The sequence below is a fragment of the Mytilus galloprovincialis genome, chromosome 14, assembly GCF_965363235.1.
Source record: "Mytilus galloprovincialis chromosome 14, xbMytGall1.hap1.1, whole genome shotgun sequence".
Lineage (NCBI taxonomy): Eukaryota > Metazoa > Mollusca > Bivalvia > Mytilida > Mytilidae > Mytilus > Mytilus galloprovincialis.
Window position 1 is genome coordinate 65,410,960 of NC_134851.1, and position 22,944 is coordinate 65,433,903.

Genomic DNA, 22,944 nt, shown 5'->3' on the forward strand with positions numbered 1-22,944 from the left:
TTGTTTCAAGAACAAAAAAGTAAAAATCATTTACTTCGAGTATCTACAATGTAACATATGATGTTTTATATCAGGAAACGTCAATTACTAATACTTGTGTACAGTGTATTTAATATAAACTGTGGAGAGCATGTGACATCGCACTAACAATGGAATTCTATGAACTCTATAGAAGGTATGGTATAATTATACAACACTGCATGGTCTTCAACAAAGAGCAAAATCCATAGCAAGCTGTTCATTGAACTGGCATGACAACATGTGAAAAAATTTCAAGACAGAAAAAATCTAAAGGCCTGATCAACTTTATTCCAATTCAGCAATAGCAATTGAGCTAATATTATAAATTTCAACATCTCACTGTTAAGCTTTAATAGCATCTTCGAAGATTTTTAACATAGATCTTATAAATGAAACATACTGAATAATATAAAAACAAACACATTGTATAATGTACTATAAAATTTATTAAGTATAAAAAAGTTTGCATATTAAGAACATATTGGTATTAAAGACCACAAAATTAAATGAACAAAAACTTTCATACCAATTATTCTTCTTAGTTTAAGACAGCTTGCTTAACAAAATGTATTGTGTCCTTTTTATTGTGTAAAGTGTTATATAAACCAACTAGATCTTCAAAATGAATAACAAGCAACAATATTAATTACATTCATTAAATTTAAATACAATAATGTTCAGCAAAAATATAATAATGTACAGCAAAGGTGCGCTTACACTTTTGCGACATGTAAAAAAAATTATCCTAGATTCTCATTGTCTTGATAAAATCTACACGATTCAAAAAATTACATATACAAATCTATATTGAAAAAAACTTTTATACTTGTGCATGCAATACAATTTTCATGGTAAAGGGGTCTAAATACAGCACAAACAACATTTTCCTAAGACCAAAAAAGTTCAAAAGTATACTTTAACATAACTCATTTGTCTACATATATAATACCCTTTTATATTTTTTTCTCTGATAATATTATAAGTACTAATAATACTTTGCTTTCATTGAAAAAAAAGGATCTATAAAATAAAACGTTCCCTTGGAGAAACTACTATTACATTTCTGTGTCCAACTTTTACTTTTGCATGTACAAATCGACACTTGATTCTCTGGATAGGAATGAACATTGCAGGTCCATCTCTTACATATAAATCTGATGACCACACTTCTATTGGTTTACCATAACAGTGTCTTAAATTGTCTGGTAGTTGTTGGAACCAATTAACTTTGGCTAAATAATGTGGATGTGCAAATCCATCAACAATAATAGAATGCATATAAATTTTTACAATTTGTCCTGGGTGAGGTGTCATATCAGTACAATCAGTATCAATAGCGCCTTCTTCATTACACCAAAACGCCAAAACATATGATGATCTATGACTTCTACTTGTCTTAGATCCTATTAAACTACCATTAACATATAATTCTTTGCATACTTTAACAGATGTACACACAGTGAACTCATCATGGTGATATAATGTTGAATACAATCGATCAAGCCATTTTATCTCATTATCATTTAAAATATCATCCTTAAATTTTGATGCAAAAATATTTGTGGCTACATCATAACGTCCCTCAGTAATGGATGTATATTGAGAGGATAATTCAAGAATACTTGGTACTATTTGAGCAGATATTACACCCAATGTACCTCTCTCTCTTGTTGTATTTGTCAAGTCATTAAATACTGTTTGAAAATGTTTGTCCATATTCATATCCTCTTCCCTGACCAAAGACTCTTTCAAAAATCTTTTCATTAACTGTACTTCAATGTTCTTTTTATTGGTTTTGTATGAACCCAGTATGCCATTTTCTCTCTCAAAACTAAACAACCAAAATGAATACACAGGTCCAAAATCTAAAATACAGTCATACAAATGTCCATGCAAATGCATATTAGGAGTTACAAAATCTTGTCCATACAATTGTTCAAATTTCTTACAAAATTCTAACAATAGCCTATCAGCAACTTTAGCATTGTTAACAGTAATAAAAATTGAACATAATCTTCTACAAGCCAAAACGAATTTTCTCCAACAATCAAGATGTTCAGATGGTAATAAATCATACAGAGCATAAATTGAAAATAACAAAGTCCAATTCTTGTATTGATCCGCATTAAACGAACCAAAGGATGAAGAAAATTTTTTGGGTAGTCTCCCTACATCAGATGGACACTGAAAAGGTTCTAATCTCTCTTGTATTGTCCTAAAGTCATCATCACACAACAACTTTTTGGTCTTCCATACAGAAATCATATGTTTAGCCGTTCCTAAAAATAAATTATGCATGGGGTCCAGAGCGGTCATTCGAATCGGATCAAAATATACCAATTCAAGAAGCACAGAGTATCTTGTTCCAAAATTTCTTTCTAATGCTTCTTTGTCGCCTTTGCTGGTACAATTTTTCAATAAACAGCATTCTTCCCGATGACTTGCATTATCCCTACTTATCCAACTATCTCTATCAAAACCTCCATAATTTTTTTCTCCAACACCACCAGGAAATTTCTTTTTACATTTGTTACAACCAGCTGTGGCTGAATGTCCAAGAAACCCGCATAACTTTCTGCTGGCAGGGATATCACAACCAACACATATCAGAGCAAGTTTGAAACATTTTAGTATAGTAGGCGATTTGTATGAATACATGAAAAAACCTTCACACCAAGCAATCTTAAGCTCCTCAACAAGAGGTTTTAAAAATGTATTAGTCTTTGGTTCAACCCTCATATCAGGTATAACTCCAATAAGTAACATATTTTCCCTCCTAAATCTTTGAATTCTAGGAAGGTTACAAAAAGCTAAGTATATGGCACCAACTGAATATATAGAGTGTTCATATGGTTGAAACCAGTCTACATTTAAAATACAACCATAATTTCCCTCATTTGTAAAAAATTCATGCTTAATGCCATTAAATTCATGCCATATTCTACCATCATAGATATCATACATAATACCTTCTTTTGTTTCTCTTGTACGCCATTGTTCACATAAATCTTCAAAATTATTTCTCTTTACAAAGAAACTTAAGCTTGATTTAATTGATTTATAACAATAAATCTTATATGGAACAAGAATTTTTGAAGAACTATTATTAATTTCCTTCAAGAGGGGTTCATTGCATCTTTTTCTAAGATGTGGAAGGCGGTGGTTAGGAAACTCTACATATGAGCATGTATTTGAAAAACGTAAACCTTCAACTACATGAAAACAATCATCAAAGTCATACAAAGAATAACATTTAGTACAAACTACATACTGCTTAAAATCCAACATATTACTCTTTAAAAGTTTTGATAACTGGTACATATTTCCAGGAAAACTACTTTCAATCTTAGAACATACTTCTGAATTTGTAGATAACAGTTTAAAAAATGCAGATAAAATGTTCAACAGTAAGGTTACAGCAGCATCAGAAATATAATGAATACATTGCCATAAAACTAAAACTTTACAAAACCAATATGTTTGCTGTTTTATTTTTAAATCAAATTCTGATTCTTTATTATGATTTTCTTCTGAGCAAATATCACTATCAGAATTATGGTCAGATAAGTCTGAAAAATCATCATTGTCTGAATTTGCATCAAAATATGCCTGAATATCTTCTATTTCTAAATTATTATGAGATTTTGATAAAACATCATTCCAATTCCTTATTTGACCTAAATCAAACTCGACTTCTTCATCACTTATGTCATTTGGATTTAAACACTGAATACTAGTATGGTCTGTATTTGTGGCATCATCAGTCAATGCATTTGTATCACAGAATCTTACATTGCATTCTAATAAATGCCTACGAGCATGTCTGTCAGAAAAGACAGCATTACATTTTGGACATGCCTTCCGAGGTCGTTTTGCATTTGATGCCATTCTATATATATACTTGAAAAGTGACCAAAATAACTTGCACAGATTTGTTGGTGATAAGACAACTGTTGAACTAGGAGTAGTGGCTTCACGTCTTTGGGTATATGCTTTCTCAAAAGAAGTAGCGGCTTCACAGCTTGGTGTGCACGCTTTCTCCTAGGGAGTTGCAGTTTCTCAGTCCGTGTGCACACTTTCTCCTAAGTAGCTCATACACCAATAATCTAACCAAGTAATTGAAAATAAAAATTTTAAGCTAGAGCATTTTATAGCAGATTAAATTCAAAAGTAGTAAATTAACATTCAATCTAATCGATGAAAATTTATCTAAATTATTTATAGACCTTTAAGGTAAAAATATGTTTTTTTAAATGTTGGTATTAAGTTAAAACCAAAAATAAATCATATATATAACATAAATTAATTGTACAAGTGACTTATCAATATAACAACAATATCAATTATGTGAATGCAAACTTAAATTCAATACACTATTTTTCTTTAGCAAGTTGGCCGCAAGCCTGTGACCTCTCCGGTATTGTACCATGTTGGAAAATAGAGGATCTTTCTTCAAGTCTTCATAAAAATTGTTTGATTGTTTCCTTATTTTACATGGAACAGGTGTTTCTTCTGTGACTATTTCTGTTTCTGTTATACTGTTGGCCAGTTCCTGTTGTAGCTTGTTTTGTGCACATGTTTCTTTATACCTAAAGTGAAACAAGAAACCAAAATGATCTAAATGCCACTACATGTCAGGGCTGCTCCAGTAAATACCATGACGCTCCTTTTTTTTTGCAAGAAAATCAAATTGTTTAAATTTTGGCATTTCCTAATGGGTTCAGTATGGACTTATCACATTTTTATTCAAGACAGCATGGCGTACAATGAGTCACAAAGAGGATAAATCAAATAATATCACTAACTAGCAGAACTTTCTTGAAAAATGGCACAATGATTCATACAGATTAATGTATTAAAGTTATTGTCTGGAAACCAAAATTTGTCTCCGGAAGACAATGTCAACATCATCATAGCATTATATGAAACAAACAAAATATTGCAGTCTTATAATATATTTAGTTATGGTGGTCTTTTTTGGAGTCGTCTTTTGTAATTTGAGTTTTTCAATTTGTATAAGACCACATTTTAATGTGTATAAGATCACAAGGTCATGTCTAGTTGATTTGGGTGACAATTTGAAATATTCCTGATTCCCCTCTGATTTTTAAAAGGATATAAATAGAATGCTGAAGAAAGTGTATATTATAAGTGTGTTTATCATGTTTATGTCTAGAAAAAAATCAAAAGATATTAAGCCTACCTTTGCCTTTTTTCTCTGCGTCGCTTTCTACTTTTTGCTTTAACCTTTTCTTTACTTATCTTTGTACGCTCCTTTGAAAAGAAAAATTGAAGAAAAATATAAATATTGCTCTTACCTAAAAAGAAACAAAAGAGAAGGTAATATGATAATACAGTTAACTCTCGTTGTCTAGAATTCAGTTGACTCGAAATTTGGATGAGTTTAAGTTTTCACTTGGTCCCGAACTTTGTTCCATATAATTTATAAATGTATGTAATTCGACTCCAGATGAGTCGAAATTGGATGAGTCGAAATTTTGGTTGAGTCGAACTAAATTTACAATCCCAAGGTTAACAAAAGCATTCATAATTCATTATTTATCTCAAACTAATACACATATGTCAAAACATGACCTTCAGCAATTATTTAAATGGATTTAAGAGGTAATCTAACGATACACATGTAATTAATTTTTTAGACACTGACCACTCTATTGATTTGTGATATGCTATTTCCATGAGTGTTTACCCAAGATTAACTTTTATAGAATTTTCCTAAATAATTAGTGATACATTTTTAATGTTCTTGGAAAAGTATTTAAAATGTTTTCAACACAATTAATTGTGATTTAAACTAATGAGCTTGGGTGTGTATAAAATAAGGATTATGACTTCCGTTGATGATCACATAAAAACTTCTCAATTGGTGTCTTTAATCTTGTTGTGTTTTCTTTTAAAAAGAGAGAGTGTATCCACGAAACCCACGAAAATTGGTATCCAAGAAATAATAATGAATCCTCAGTATCTCAACTTGTGTTTTGCATGACTTAATAAAAAATGAGAAAGTGTCCCCATAGACACTGATGAAGCCCCTGGTTGCTGCCAAGCATACAACATTCATCATTAAGGGGCAAACCTAAAGAATGGTTAAAGTGAACGCCACCAAAATTAGATCTGTATTTTGTGGAAATAAGCATTATGTATATGTTTGATAATATTTGATTGTGAAAAAAAGGATAAAAGAGTACGGAAACTAAAGATTTTGCAATTTCTCTATTTACATTTGTATAAAGGGGCATTACTCTAAACCAATTAAAGTGCCAAACTTCTATCTTGATCTGTGTTTTGTGGTAATAATCATTTTGTATAAATTTGATAACATTTGGTTGAGGCTAATTGAGAAACATTTTGTAAGTTTCATTTATAAAGGGGCAAAACGTACAGATGGACAAGGTTAAAACCTCCTGGCCTCTCCACTTCATCGGAGGCATAAAAATTCAAAGGAGAGAGAGGCGCATGCTATATATGTGTAAAAAAAGTTCTGGCTAGTTTGGTAGTTTTTATGGCTTACTGTGATTTCAGGACAATGTTTCTTGCATTTTGACTTCTGGTCAGGATAACATGTTGCTGTTTTACAATGCTCAAAACGAAAGGATCTATCTACTATAGTAAACACATCTCCATGATTGAGCTTCCCAGGTTTTGTAATTACTTGATTGTTTACTTTCAGAGGATAATCTGTACTGAAATTTGTAATCTTTGCCTACAAAATTATACAAAAGAAAACATATTTTAAGTGTGATAATTCTTTCCTTCACAAAATATGAAATCAATACATGGAATATATATTGGTCATTCATGTACATGTCAGTATGTCTTTTTTTCTCAGCTGATTTTTTTGTTTTACGTCAGCCCTATATCATGTGTATGTATTCACAGTGGTGTAGCTTTTTCTTTCTATATTGAAGACCATATGGTGACCTTTCATTTTTTAAAGGTGTTTTTTGTGTCATTGCGACATATAGTTTCTTTTTCACATGTTCATATACAATGTATTAAATGAGGTTAAATTTCAAAACTCAAGTATCACAAGCAGTATTCTGTAGTCTCTCATTTAAACAAAAAAGATGTCATTTATCATCATGATCTTTTTCACCAAGTGTCCAGTGCAATATGAATATAACATGCATATATATATGAAGTGTGTACAATGAAAGTCATTTAAGTGGCCTATAGTTGAGAACTATGTGTGTTTTGAAATATCCAATCATCTGGTCAGGAAGTACATATATACATGTATGTAGTATTAATTCATATCTATTTAATATTAAACATGATTGTTCCTAATTATGAGCTGGCATTTCTGATGATGAAAAATTTACAAAATATCTTTTTTATTTTCCTTCTTTCATGATTTCCAATTTGATAATCTTCAAATTATAAGACTGCAGTCTTATGTTTAAATATTTATTATGTACAAATTTATATGGGTCAAGTCTCAAAATCTGAACACAATATATATATAAAAAAGAAGATGTGGTATGATTGCCAATGAGACAACTATCCACAAAAAACCAAAATGACACAAACATTAACAACTATAGGTCACTGCATAACCTTCAACAATGAGCAAAGCCCATACCGCATAGTCAGCTATAAAAGGCCCTGATAAGACAATGTAAAACTATTTAAACGAGAAAACTAACGGCCTTATTTAAGTAAAAAAAATGAACGAAAAAAAATATGTAACACATAAACAAACAATAACCACTGAATTACAGGCTTTTTTATTGTTAAATAAAAAAAACAATGGGATGATATATTTTGACAGGATGCATGCTATGTACAAAGTCAGAAATACGACATTTGTTTCAATTCTTTTGCTGTGTTTGAGCTTCTGATATTGTCTTTTGATAAGAGACTTTCCGATATGAATTTTCCTTAGAGTTATTTTTTTTATATTTTACTTTTCTCTAGTAATTGACTTCAGCTAAACTATTTAGTTTGGACTTTAATAGCATGCATAACATTGAAACTAAAACTAGTTTGGCATTATATATTCAGCAAGAACATGTATGATATATCATGTATATTAAAACTTATATATATATGATTCAATAATTACCTCTCCATTATCTAAGATCCAAATTCCGCAATGTTTGTTGGACACATTTGTATGATTGATAATTATGTCACAATCTTTGTCTCTGCAAACAAAGATATATCTACATGTAATTAAGTCATGCTTGTCCATGACAAGTTATAAAAAATATTTATATTCATATAAAAGAAAATGCATATATGCTCCCAGTTGAACATGCCTTAATTAATAAACCTTATCTTGTTTTTCTTTTTTAAATTGCTTGATGATTTAAGATGAATGATCATTTAGTCAAACAATAAAGTTCTGTTTCTAACTTTTACCTACCCATAATTTCTATGCTTCCCCCAACAGATTTCACGAATATTTTTTTTCATACTCACAATCAGGAAACAACTACTTTAAACTCTTGTGTCACCTAATGTCTATAACACTTTTTTTTTTTAATGTTTCCCAAATTAAAAAGCAATCCTTACAAGTTACATCACTAAAACTAACTTATAAATGAAATGCTTAGAAATGAAGTCATGCATCAATAATTAACATTTAATTTACATTAACCATGTAGACAATGAAACTAATTTTTTGAATAAAACCAGTCAAGGGGTCATTCAAGCCTTGAGCACTTTACAATATTCAAAGATTGTAAGAGAATGATAATCCCTCTCTTTATGATAACTAATGCTCCTACTTATTCATGAAGAAAGGGATTATCATTCTCTTTCATATACATATAAATATGTTTGAATTAATTGATCTTGTCAGCTTAAAGCTTACATCAGCATGACCAGGGCCCAAGGGACATACAAATTAATTTAATAAAGATTTTTTATATTCTCACCTACCTTCCAAGCAAACAGTTTCTAACAGTTAAAGGAAACTTGGCTCCATCAATACCACTTCTTTCAATAACTATTATTCCTCCAAGCATTCTGAAATGAAAGTAATGCATTTCATAAATATAAAATCTATCGTTGCCCAGTATTCCATGCATTCATAAACCCCAGCATGAATTAAAATCAGCATGCACGTACAAATATAAGAATGAATTTTAAACAGACAAATTTTCTGGAGGTTCATCATAAAAATAAATTCAATCATTTCAACATATGTACATTGTATATGGACCATAATTTGGTATTCCGCCTTTGGTTTCTTTTTGTATCCTTTTTTATAAGTTCTAAAACTTTAAGTTTTATTCTGTGGGTTGTGTTGGTGTTAGAATAGTATGAATGGAACAATTGAGTTTTTTGAGAAAAAAATAATACGTTTTGATTCACCGTTTACGTGACAGGAAACCAAGCAGGAAACCAATCTTTATTTTCTTTATTTTGCACAATATATTTCAAAAGATATAAATGTACACCATTACTAGTGTTACTTGCTTCATGTTAAAGTCATAAGAAACGAGTGACCGGTGAAAAATAATGTTCTTCCAATTCTTGAACTAATGCATACTAACACAATAAATTTAGTCTTCTGTGCACGAATTTATTATTTTTTTCGTGTAAATTTCGTATAATCGTCATTTATTTTTCAATCGGTCAGTGTTGTTGTGAAAATATGGCAGGTAATTAAAGTTCGTGTTTTGAAGCCGAAGTTTAACGGTGGTCACCTGTTTGTCAACAATCAACAAATAATAAACAAAAAAGCATGGAAAGAGAGCACGTGTTTAACATGTAAATTCAGATAATAGTTTATTTTAAGGACATCCATGTGTATTGTGATCACCGGATTTTTACGAGATGGGTCACACTGAGGTCACTTTGCATACGGAAAATATGTCGGGGGAATAGCTTGCTGGAAGGAAGCAATTAAAATGAAGTAAACTTCTTCTAAATATGAATAAATTAAAGAATTTTCTTCCGAAAAAAGTATATGTACATAAGTTTAATAATGAAAACTATCCATTAAGTTATAAAAAAACATATGCATTATTTTTTTTATTTGAGGTTTCTTATGACTTTAATATTTAAAATCTATTTTCAATGTTAAATTAAAGTTTTTTTCAAACGCGACAGGAAACCATAAGAAACCAAAAGCATTTTTTCAGTTTTATTTTATTGCAAAATCTGCTTAAAATGATCTGAACAGTATACTTTTTCTTAAAATCAATCTTAAATGTAACAGTTTTATAAAACTCCTAAATATGTGCTTGTTTTGAAACCAATTAGTACAATTTATTTGGAAATTTCCATATTTTCTTCATTGATACAGGATACCATAATCATTGTATCATGATGTTATAGCCACAAAAATATATTTATATTTAATTTTGAAATTCCAGTTATATACAATTTATTCCAAATCATAGGTTGAGCCTGGGCCCCCTTTTGTGGGAAAAATTTAGTTGATTATGAAGCATGACTGGAGCATGCCCCCTTAAGAAAAGTTAAGCACCCTATAACTAGTACAAAATATTTAAAAATAAATATTCTTTAGAACTAAAATTCAGAAACACAAATAATAGCTATAGCATCACTGTGCCATCACAACAATCATGACAATCTATAAAAAAAATCCTTTTGGATCTCATTACATGACAGTTACCATGATGCTACTACATACATACAAACCTGGGGATATTAAATGAACCTTAAACTTTTTAAAAACTTGAAATTATTACTGTACAGGCATGTACTGATGTAGCTACAAATATTAATACAATTAACAATTACATACATGTTCAAAATCTTCTTGCATAGTTGATTTCAAATCAGATCAGCATAATAAAGCCGCTTTGTCTTTGAGCATGTGCCGGATTCCATATAAGTACATCAGCAACTTACATCCAATCGGCAGCTGTATTTTCTTATCTTTTCTCAGTCTTCGCGCTTCTTTCAAAGAACGGCATCGGTCAACGAGAACATCGCCATTCAATCTTCAAGTCGCAGTATTCTAGCTATAGTCTATAACTAATATCAACGTTCCATTTCCGTAGTATTATCATGTCTAGTGAAGAATCGGACATATCAGACGACGAAATTCAAGCAACCAGCTCAAGGTCTTCAAGTATGAAAAGATTGAGATTGACTGCCGATGAACTTGTCCGCCATCTAGAAGACGACGACTCTGATATCGACCAAACAACTCGTGTGGATTCTGACGATGAAAGTGATTCAAGACACCAGGTATTATTCTAAATAAATCTTTATCCAAAACTAAAACGGCCAAATATAATTCCAGGGAAATGAAATACTCAAATAGTCCGCCATTTTTTTTTACATGAAATGGGAGATAATCAAACAGTTTAATCAAAAACCAAAAGACCAGTTAAGAAAACATGAATACAAGCCTTCATAAAAATAGGATGAAATATATATATACAATCCGTTCAATCTTTTGAGGAAGAAACACAGGGGGGCAGGGGCTATGTTTTTTTTTCCGCCTTCAGTGAAGAACAATCTGGGTTTTTTTTAGCGACAAACCGAAAACATTTTTTTACTTTCAATTTTAGCATTACATATAGTGGTAGCTGAGGGTGAAACAAACAATTTTTTTTTTATCTCAGGGTCCAAAACAAATTATTTTTTTCACCAAAACCTGGAAACAAATTCTTTATTTTCCAAAAAAAACCATAGCCCCCCCCCCCCCCGAAAATAAAATGGTTGCTGCCTTATTATACTTGATCACTGGCCTAGGAAAAAACTCAGACCCCCCCCCCCCCAAAAAAAAAAATTCTTAGGTTGAAACAGAATTTGATTTTATCTTGCCATTTTTACATTATTTACGTTATATTTGGCCATGCCGATAACATTATTCATAATTCAGAATTTTCATAAGTGGGGGCCTGCTCCAGTCACACTTCAGTGATTCCCTATTTAAGCAACCAATTTGTTTCCCAAAAGGGGGTGCAGGCCCCCTCCCCCTAAATCTGCCTCTGACGGAGTTTGAATGTTTATATATTTTTATACTATATATATAGAAAATGTGTTTTTTACCATTTAGATAGATGCAAGAGATATCTCAGTTTCACCAGTGCCTGCTGAAATAAGAACGCCAATAGCTATTTCAAATAGAACAGAACAAAGAACACCTATTTCTAACAGGAACTCTAGGACACCTAACAACACAAGCTACAGTAGAGCTAACACCAGTACACCTCTGCACCAAAGTTCTCAACTACAAGATGAGAATACAACAACTCCATCAGTACATTCTATGAGTAAGAAAAATCTGTTTGATAAATTTCCACAGTGTACACACATAACTAAATGTAAATACATAGTTCTTTAGATTTCTCTTAATGAAATTAGTATATCTATCAACTTTCAATAATAATATAATAATAGTAGGCAAAGTATAACAAGAAAACAAGAGTGTAAAAGGGAAAACAGACACAAACATGTACACTTGAATTGTTTATTTAATATATTAAAGAACCTGTAAATTATTATTTTTGTGAAATATGTAATAATTAAAACTTATTTTGTTGAACATTTCAGGTACAAGAGATTTACTCATAAAGATTTACGAAAGACAGAATGAAATTTTGATAAGACTAAAAGAGAGGGAAACTGTAGGAGTATCCCAGAAGGTTGATCAAACAGTTATTGTACCTCCTGCTGTTAAGGTATATTTTAACTGAGGACGATTATGAAAATGCCAAAAGAATTATAAAGTTCAAAATGACAAAGGAATTATAAAGTTCAAAATGCCATAAGAATTATAAAGTTCAAAATTATCAGTTAAACACTACCATGACTACAGCATATGTCATCATGCTAAATTTCACAAATGATTGCTTTTTATTTCTAAAAGGTTCCATAATAATTTTTAAACAGCATTTTCAACTTGCTTTTATGTACATATAATGAAATATGCAATTTACCAAACCTATATATATACATATATATGTGTGATTATTCATTTTTATTATTTTTGATCTCATTACTTTTAATTCACACTTTTGATATTTCTGCAGAATGCTGTGCGACAAGGTTTTAAGAATGGAAAAGACAAAGGCTTGACATGGATCTTTGATGATGGTAAAAGGTATTACAGCATTTTATTTAGACATTTAGGCAGCAACTATTGATTTTCTGGTGAGGGGGGCTATGGGTTTTTTTGGAAAAACAAGTTTGTTTCCAGTTTTTGGAGAAAAAAAATAATTTATTTTTGATCCTAAGAAAAAAAAATTGTTTGTTTAATCCTCAGCTGCCACTATATGTAATGCTAAAATTGAAAGAAAAAATTTGTTTTCAACTTGTCGTTATAAAAATAGATTGTTTTTCGCCGCAGGCAAACAAAAATGTTTGTCCAGAAAAAAATCCATAGCCCCCGCCCCCAGAAAATCAAATGGTTGCTGCCTTATACTTTCATATGTACACGTACAACTGCAAAGATTTATTATGGGATAATTACCCACCTGCAGTGGAATAAAACATGATGAAATGAAGGAAGTTTTAATTCACTGTATGGCCTATAACAATAAGCAAAGCTATTACTTGATTGTAAGGGAATGACCATTTAACTTCAAGGAGGGGGGGGGGGGGTTTGATTTTTTCTAAAAATGTATTCTGATTATTTGGTTTTATAATTTTCTCATGTACTCGGTAATACTGAGCTATACTTAAATTCAAGTAATCCCTATTAAAATGTACTATACTTTTCGAAACAGTACATAATGTTTTACTGTAATGCGTATGATTGATACCTTAATCACATCATTTTAATGTTCTCGTTAACAAGTTTTACAGTTTTCATCTTTAAAGCTTTGTTTCAAACTAACAATAACTTTTTATTTATATTCATTTTGTTTTTAGAGTTTGTGATGCCATAAATGATGGTATGACATCTCACATCAAAAATTTTATGAAAGGTTGGAATCCGACATATGATAACCCAACTGTCCTTAATCGTGAGTATATATTAAAATCTATTTAAATTGAAGTTCACATGCATACAGATTCAGTGAGGTTGAATTATTTACTTGCAAGTGAATCATTCATAATCAATGTTTTTTGTTAGCATATTTTGTCAAATTGAAACATACTGGCTGCTAAAAGCGAACTATTATTTCACTATTCGCATTTCATTAATGATTGAGCAAAACAAATAATTTATTTAATTTTTTAGTTATCTTGTAGCTTGTGCCCCTTTAACATGGTAAATAACCCCCATGACGTCATGTATTAAATAAATTTCATGATATTGTTAAAAGTTTTTTTTTTTAAATATATCTATGATCGATTATTTAAAGAAAAAAAATCTTCAAATTAAAAAAATTTACAAACTTTAACAAAACATAAAAAAATAAATGTAAAAACAAGTAATATAAAATTGAGAATGGAAATAGGGAATGTGTCAAAGCAACAACAACCCGACCATAGAGCAGACAACATGGTGTTATTGTCCAGGAGACAATATGATATCTATTAAATTCCAACAAATTAAATGATCTTATTATATTTATTATACTGATGATCTTAAAACAAGGTGGAAATTAATAATATAACAATTATAGACAAGATATATCGACCGCGGACTTTGACCTCAGTCAATATACTTCTTTTATGTCTATATATCCTTGTATCGACCTGATGCAAACGCTTTTATTATAAAGTGTACAATTCCATATATTGGTATTCTATGATGGGATGTTCAAAGAACTTATGTTTTAATAAAAAAAATATGTACGAGAAGATCTAGATTAATTGATTTATTTCAGATGCTCTCAACAGATACTTCCTTACAAAGAAGCAGGAAAACACTGCCATCCATAAAGACAAGCTTGAGACAGAGAAAAGGAAAAGAGCATCGTATGAAAGGAAGAAAGAAGTATGTTTAAAAGGACATATATAATGTTCTTTTTTTTCTTAAAAATGTGGAGTAAATTTTTCATGAAACAAACTAACAGACAACATAAGCAATCATTATGTAATCAAATAGTTACTGCATTATAGGACAGTAAATGTTCATGCACACTGTATGGTATTCACTAAAATGATCATTTAGAGAGTTAACAAACATGTTCTGTTCTGTATACCTTTGGTTTTGTTAATAGTTTTTAGTTTTCGAACAAAAAATTATTCAACAATTTTTGATGATATTTCCATATGGTATTGTATGTGTTAATTTGACTATGTGGTAGAAAACATATATTTGTTAATTTTAAAACTAACTTTGTATCTTCGAGTACAGTCTTATTAGTTTAATTTCAAAGTTATGAAATGATATTTTCTGTATAAACAAATCAACGAAATTTTATCGGCCAGATTGATGTGATATATATTGTATATTGGTATAAAAAAAAGTTATAACATTTTGGGTATACTTGTCTGTCTGTTAATATGTCTTGTAAATATAACACCTTAATAATGTTTTAATGAAGAAAATTTTGGTGTAACACTTACTGGGGGATGTAATTATAGCACACATTCAGGACAAAAAAAGTATCTTTAGCTGAAAGCTATTTTAACCATACAAATGATTTGGAGATCTGTAAAATAAATTTCAATGATTATTTTTACTTTTTTTAGAAAGCCAAGCGCAGGATTACTGCTCTAGAGAAGATGGAGATCAGCGCAGCTAAGAAAGCAAATATAAGAGCTTGTTTAGAAAACAAATACATGTCATCTGATGAAGAATGTGCAGATGGTTTTATAACACATCAACCATCCTGGCAGTCAAAGAGATTCGCAGAATACAAGAGGAAATTAGATAGCAAATTTCTAGATATATGCTCCACAAAGAGCAGAAGACTTTTGTCAAAAAGAACTATTGGTTCAGTATCTGAAAAAGAAAACCCAGACATAAAAGATGAAACTCTTTTATGGGTTATTAAAGAAAATTAGAACATGATACATGTAATTTCAAATAAATACTAAGTGTGAGGACACATATATGCATTGATAGTTGTTTAATTCTTTTGATAAACATATTTTCAACTATAGAACGAGATGTGGTATTAATTTCCATGAGACAAACAATTACAGCAATTGCAAGGTTTTAGTATAATTTACTTAGGGTTATTGTAAACACAAAGGGTTGTATATAGTTGAAACATTGTTAGATAGAACTCCTTGGCAAAATGAACATATCAGCTTTTACTTGCAGTGGTTTTTTTTAATATCTGTACATCCATGTAAAACTCATAAAATATCAACATTTAACAAACAGCTTTAACTGCTTATATCTGCTATAGCTTTATTAAGTTAGGAGCACACATTGACCCTTCTTAGCAAATCATTTGCATTCATTTATTTCCGTGGTTTTTTTTTATAGAGGCAATGGGGTTGGTAGCTGCATGGCCATGGATTTCTGTTTTTTAATTTTTATTGTGTGTTTTACTTTTATGGCAAATAATCTGGTTATATATATATATATATGTGTAAAAGGGGAGGTTTGTATTTGGCACAAACAAAAAATTAAAGGTACCCATGATTTTGATAATACTGTAGTCTATGTGGACCATGCCAATGTGTTGTTGGTTGTTTCCTCTGTTTGTACAACTTTTGTTAGAGGAACTGTTGGTTATTTAATTCCTGATTTCCTATTCAGGTGTTATTATATCGGCAATGTTAAGCAAATGACAGTAAGAGAGACAATGATTACTATTACTAAAACGTATATATATAACTAGATATAGGAAGATGTGGTGTGAGTGCCAATGAGACAACTCTCCATCCAAATAACAATTTAAAAAGTAAACCATTATAGGTCAAAGTACGGCCTTCAAAACGGAGCCGTGGCTCACACCCAAACAACAAGCTATAAAGGGCCCCAAAATTACTAGTGTAAAACCATTCAAACGGGAAAACCAACGGTCTAATCTATATAAACAAAACGAAACTGACATGGAATGAATTGCAAAAACCTCACAAGCCTTCTGGTTAGTCAAAATGCAGAAGTACAGTTTGGCAGATAAGATACACACAATCTAAACATTTTGTATCTTTTTTTTTTACAATATTTTGGATCACACCAAGTAATCTGTCCTATATCTTTTGTCACTATATATTTACACAAAAGAAGACCTTTTGGGATCAAAATATCATATGACTATGGCCTTTTATTCTATGAAATATCATCTGTATCAAACCTTTTGTCATCTTTTTTTCTTCTGGTAAATGAACTTTTGTTATCTTTTGAAAAAAAAAGATTATATTTTACATACAAAAGGTTATATTTTGTCATCCACCTTTCAAACACATTTTAGCTATTTAAAGATCGACTTTTAAACACCTTTTGTGAAAACAAAAGTGGGCCATTTCGACTATCTTTTGAAGTAAAAAAGGTATACAAAAAGATGATCTTTTAGATCTTTTGGATTTTTTAAAAATGTATTAAAAAGTCATCAAAATGTAGTCAAAATTGGGCCTTTTAGTCCTCTTTTGGATATCTCAAAAGATATTTTTTCATGCAGTGCATTGAGTCTTCTAAACAAAACACTTTACAACATATACATGATATGGTAGGTACATTTTCTCGTTGATTTTATACTGGATATTTATAAACAGATATATCATGTTAAGGAGGATTATTTGCGAAAAATATCAGTGGAGAGAATGTTAAATTTCGCGAGCCGTAAGGCGAGGGAAATTCATTCTCAAGACTGGTATTTTTTCGCAAATATCCCTGAAGAACATGCTATATCTGTTTAATTACACCAAAGGTTAATTTTCAAAAACGCATAAATGATCGTGACGTTACAAGCGTCCAGATGGATGGAGTAATTTTTGCCAAATACCACTGCAGAGATGAACGATATTCATTTGATAACAGTAAATTGGTGAAAAATGCACTGACTTTAAACCAATCAAAACCCAGGATTCTTACATAATGTGCAATAACACTCAAAATAAAGTGCCATCGCGAAAAACCTTTGGCTGACTTGATAATAATCTAAAACTTTCTTGTCAGCAACTTTAATGTTTTTGATTTATTTAAAACTTTGAATATCTAAATATCTGATTACTCTACGACAGACATTCTACACAGGACATCCGGATAAGAAATGACACAGCATAAGCATTATGGTAGTAAAATGAAGAGGTTATATGCAACTACTCTATCTGCAATATGTCAATCACTCCTTCTGGTAATTTTTATTTCAAACAGCATAAAAGAATTATCCAGATAATCATGATAATGTTACTATTTGATAAAAACAATATAGTGTATCAGTAACCATTGAATGATAAGTATAACACTTGACACGCGGCTTATCGTTAATCAAATCAATATAGTATGTCAATTATTTTAACTGTGATCTTTGTACAGGTCAAACATATATGACCAATACGATTGAATATCTTGTTAGGTTTCAATGATGAAATATTGAGAAATGTTATTTCTTGTAATTTTTAGATATATGAAATGAATAACGTTAACTTCCATGTGAAATGAGAACCGAAAATTTCACATGTAAAATACACGTGGTTATTTCACCCCTTTGACGTCATACAACAATATGCATTATCATGACGTCCGATCAAAACAGAATATGAATGCTTAGAAACCGACATACCTTTAACTTGAGAACAAAAAGCACTTGCCAATGTAATAAAATGAATAACTAATCAAAGAATTTGAATATAGAACAATATTCAAATGGTGACCGAACAACACTGATATACGCGCTTTCGTGAATAAATGTGTTATTCTGTCACTCGTTGAATATTTTTTCTCTATTGGAATTCTTCGATTGGTTATGCTATAACCCCATATAATTGCGAACCACTATCTGATTACTTTTCATATTTGATGTTGTTTGATGGCTTTTATGTGTTTGGTTCGTTTAGTGTTTTGTCATAAGTCAGGTCGCAGCTATTTTATTTTATCGGGTTTTTTTTCGTTTGAAATATTTTACTCTTGTGTTTTGTCTCAGTTCTTTGAAAGATGACTAAACGGTATTATTTTTTGTTATTGTTGATGGCCTTTCTTAGACACAAAAATTGCTTTTATGTACGTAATCTATACTCTACTGGATACATTTCCAATTTACAGTCATACAACATGGATTATTTTATATCTAATATATAATAATGTTTATCAGAATAATAGAAATTTATTTATAAATTCAATGTTTATTTTTGTTCCTACAAATCAGACATTATAATTTACTAATGTATTTTATATCAAAGGTCCCTTATGCTGTTGACATACTAACAAAGTCGAAAATTTTTATTATCTGGTAATTGGTCACAACTAAGGATTATCGTGAATGAAAAGAAGCACAAATAGTTGAATCAAATTATCGATTTAAATGGTGTGCAATCAAGTGCTGGTTTGCCCCACAAGTATAGTGTCCGGTTAGATTAAAATTTTACATAAAGACTGTTGAAATAAATAAATGTTTACAATCACTATTTTATATAGCAGTGTTTGTTCTATGTTCTTTTGACTGTTAAACAAAATGTATTTTATCATGCAAAGACAAATATGTTATCAAATGCAGATAATATTGAACTTAATATCAACATGATCAATACGTGATACCTACAAACATACATTGATGTTGTTGACATCTGTTATGCTTATTTGCATATCTTAAACAAAAAGCTTTTTTCATAATTGCTTACATCCACTTTGTATGATCTTTGTTGGATAATTGTCTATAAGCCAATCATGCCACATATCCTTATATTTATATTGCTATGGATTCATTAGTATTCGTTGGTTACCAATTTTTGTCGGTTATGTGACAACAGGTGAAACACGAATTTAAATGTCAATGAATTGTCAACTGTCTATAGACTTCGTATGCAGAGTTTGGCAGACCCGAAAATTTAAATATCCAGGAAAATGCAAATTTTCTCAATCTATGAAAATTGATACCTACGCAATATATTACCCAACTGTGAGTTAATTTATATAAAGATACGTGACATAATAAACATGTTTGCCAATGTATCTTCATTGGGAACGATGAAATCACGAAGACCGTCTCGCGTAATAAAAAACACTTGTATTTGTCATATGTTAATTATTTACCTCCAATTATTGTGAGAAAAATGGCAATATATCCCGCTGAGTACTGATCTTTAGCTGAACAGATGTACAGACCATCATCCTTGAATGAAAGTGTTGTTATTGTAAGAAAATAGTGGTTCATTGTAAAACCATTTTTTTCCGGAATTTCCACTGAATTATTTTCAAAGGTCACGTGGTCATTTTCATACCATGCAGGATGTTCAGGATAACGAACAACACTGTTATTGTATTTATCCCAGGACACTCTTAAAGGTCCAAACTCTGTTTCGAATGTGACGCTACACTGCATTGTAACTTGAGAACCATATTCTTCTGCATAGAAGCGTTCGCTTGAGTTGACCAATACATACCCTTCAATAATATTTTAAAAACATTTAATCGAAATATTAAAGTGATGTCTTAAATCAAAAATCAAATATTTCGAAACAATAATTATACATAGAGTTGCCCATCATAATCTTAAAAAAACAGTTATTTCATCATGAAGAATTTCATATTCAACCTTTAAAATAAAATTTGGAACATTAGTTAATTGTAGGGCGATAGATGTCACGAGCAATGCATAACATTATCAATAAAACCACATATGAGATATTCTAAAGGAATAAAGTCAATCAACATTTGTTTTTGAAATCTGTAAAACTGTTTTATTGATGATTTATTTTCCAGTATAACATTTTTTAGCTGGCGCTTTAGAGCCGGTTTACATTTCTGATGATAACATTTATTTTGTTATTTTCTAAATATGTAACTCAAGACAACCGCCGTACTTGCGTCGCGAAACCGACGTATTGTTTTGAAAAAGTAGCATTCTAAAGAATACACCTGCCATTTGAAATTGCGACGTGTGCCTAAATTTTCGGATTTTCATAGTTGAACCTACATCTATAAATCACATTGTTTTTTAATTCTTGAACTAAAAAAGGTGTATCAAGTTTTAAGATTGGTTTCATAAGGTGCATCTTTTATCCATGACCTCCTTGTGTGAATTTCAGATTGAGTACCTTTTCATTGTATTTCCTGACAAAAACAACCAACAACTATTATAAAAACAGTGGCAAATAATTTCCGCTTGAGCTCTTTTCACCAAATCTCCTGTCAAAAACAGCTGTTAATAACTATTCAAAAAAAAAAAACAGTTGAAGAGTATTATTCCTTTATTGCTTAATTAACCTCCTATTTTTAGAAAAAAAATATTTGTTTATGTCAGAATCAATCCAGTTTACAAACAAAGTGTGATTACAAAAACTAACTATATGCCTTATCGAACCAATCATGGGCCTTTTTTTTTTTTTATAAAAAGACGGTTTGGTTCAATTTATTAATTGTATCTTAATTTATTTGATCTCATAATGTTTTACATTTTAAAAAAAAATTACTAATTAAACTTCTACAAATATACGATACGCAATGGAAAACAGGTATATTATGTATTACTGAAAAATTATTACACCAGGGTTTTCGATATCAAAAACTAGTCAAAACATTTACTAAATTTTATCATCGGTATAAGGACATCATTCGTAAATATATCTCAATATGCAGACTTCTTATACGTTCAGGTATTTCACATCCAATTTTTTATGTAAATATTCTATATAAAGCACAAAAATGTCAGTATTCACTTCAGAAACTAATAAAACCTTTAAATAGACTTATTAAGAAGGGGTATAGTTACGAAACTGCTATCAGGTCATTAAAGATTGCATATTTTGGCGTTGATATTGATTCACTTATAGGGTCTTTGCATCGGAACTAAACACATTTAGTCAAAAACCAGTTGTTGGCAAAACATGGGTTATGTTCTTCTCATATATGTTGTGATGGTATGATACTAAATCCCTAACGGGAAGGATTGTGCCTGATATTCATATGATGAAATCATAATCTTTCAATCAGGTTTATTGAAGTCTGGAGCTGGCATGTCAGTGAACTGCTAGTAGTCTGTTGTTATTTATGTATTATTGTCATTTTGTTTATTTTCTTTGGTTACATCTTCTGACATCAGACTCGGACTCCTTTTGAACTGAATTTTAATGTGCGTAGTGTTATGCGTTTACTTTTCTACATTGGCTAGAGGTATAGGGGGAGGGTTGAGATGTCATTAACATGTTTAACCCCGCTGCTTATTGCGCCTGTCCCAAATCAGGAGCTTCTGGCCTTTGTTAGTCTTGTATTATTTTAATTTTAGTTTCTTGTAAACAATTTGGAAATTAGTATGGCGTTCATTATCACTGAACTAGTATATATTTGTATGGGGGCCAGCAGCAGAACGACTCCAGGTGCGGGAATTTCTCGTTACATTGACGACCTTGTTGTGACCTTCTTCTTTTGTTTTTTCTATGGTCGGGTTGTTATCTCTTTGACACATTCCCCATTTCTATTCTCAATTTTATTTTATATAGTTTATGAGGTACGAAATAGTAGCTGCATTTGGCTCGTAGGGTACAAAATTGATTTTATCATGGGTACGAAATGGTAAATGTTAGATACGGAATGTTTATTGTGGGTACAAAATGATAGGGGTATAAAAAGAGCGCAAGTCGTTTGTCAAAAATATGTCCTAATCATAGAGGAATAATAAATCTCTTGTTATCTGTATGTATTTTTGTAGGGGTGTGGTGGACTAAATACATTTACAAAGTTTATGAATTGTTGAAATGCTCATACATGAGACATTCACTGGGATTATCGTTATTGCTCCTTTAACATATTCTTTTTTCTATTGATCTTTTAGTTTGAGGTTCACGCATGAGGCTATTGTTGTCGAAATGTGTAAACTAAAACATCTGTGCAGTTGGGAAAATAAAAATAAAATCAAAACTGAAAGATAAGTTTAATATTTAGATTAGTAAAAAGTTAAAACTTTAACAATAATGTTCATAACAAAGTACAATTGGAAAGATTTCCATGCATTGCCATTT

At 30.6% G+C, this 22,944-nt stretch overlaps 2 protein-coding genes across 3 annotated transcripts; one reads left to right on the top strand and one right to left on the bottom strand.

The window, feature by feature from the left end:
* Positions 1-444: 444 nt before the first annotated feature.
* On the bottom strand, positions 445-10,973 carry LOC143059624 (uncharacterized). Of its 2 annotated transcripts, none has more exons than XM_076233139.1 (6): positions 10,873-10,973; positions 8,929-9,015; positions 8,108-8,189; positions 6,554-6,745; positions 5,225-5,295; positions 445-4,610 (listed from the first exon to the last, which is right to left on the bottom strand). In XM_076233139.1, exons 2-6 carry the CDS (start codon positions 9,012-9,014, stop codon positions 4,361-4,363), a joined length of 681 nt encoding a protein of 226 aa, XP_076089254.1. In that variant the 5' UTR covers position 9,015; positions 10,873-10,973; the 3' UTR covers positions 445-4,360. The 2 variants fall into 2 exon arrangements, with proteins under 2 accessions (XP_076089254.1, XP_076089253.1); XM_076233138.1 differs by having other exon boundaries at positions 10,766-10,905.
* Positions 10,974-11,023: 50 nt separating this feature from the next.
* On the top strand, positions 11,024-15,933 carry LOC143059320 (uncharacterized). The gene is made up of 7 exons (XM_076232801.1): positions 11,024-11,214; positions 12,032-12,248; positions 12,529-12,656; positions 13,008-13,078; positions 13,849-13,943; positions 14,754-14,863; positions 15,565-15,933. The coding sequence occupies exons 1-7, from the start codon at positions 11,032-11,034 to the stop codon at positions 15,877-15,879; spliced, it is 1,119 nt and encodes a 372-aa protein (XP_076088916.1). The 5' UTR covers positions 11,024-11,031; the 3' UTR covers positions 15,880-15,933.
* Positions 15,934-22,944: the final 7,011 nt, after the last annotated feature.

Coding starts and splice junctions, on each gene's coding strand:
- LOC143059624 (XM_076233139.1), bottom strand. CDS start 9,014: ATGCTTGGAGGAATAATAGTTATTGAAAGAAGTGGTATTGATGGAGCC. Junction 8,190..8,928: donor AGAAACTGTTTGCTTGGAAG/GTAGGTGAGAAT, acceptor CTTTGTTTGCAG/AGACAAAGATTGTGACATAA. Junction 5,296..6,553: donor AACATTGTCCTGAAATCACA/GTAAGCCATAAA, acceptor TTCTTTTCAAAG/GAGCGTACAAAGATAAGTAA.
- LOC143059320 (XM_076232801.1), top strand. CDS start 11,032: ATGTCTAGTGAAGAATCGGACATATCAGACGACGAAATTCAAGCAACC. Junction 13,079..13,848: donor ATCTTTGATGATGGTAAAAG/GTATTACAGCAT, acceptor TTTTGTTTTTAG/AGTTTGTGATGCCATAAATG. Junction 14,864..15,564: donor CGTATGAAAGGAAGAAAGAA/GTATGTTTAAAA, acceptor TACTTTTTTTAG/AAAGCCAAGCGCAGGATTAC.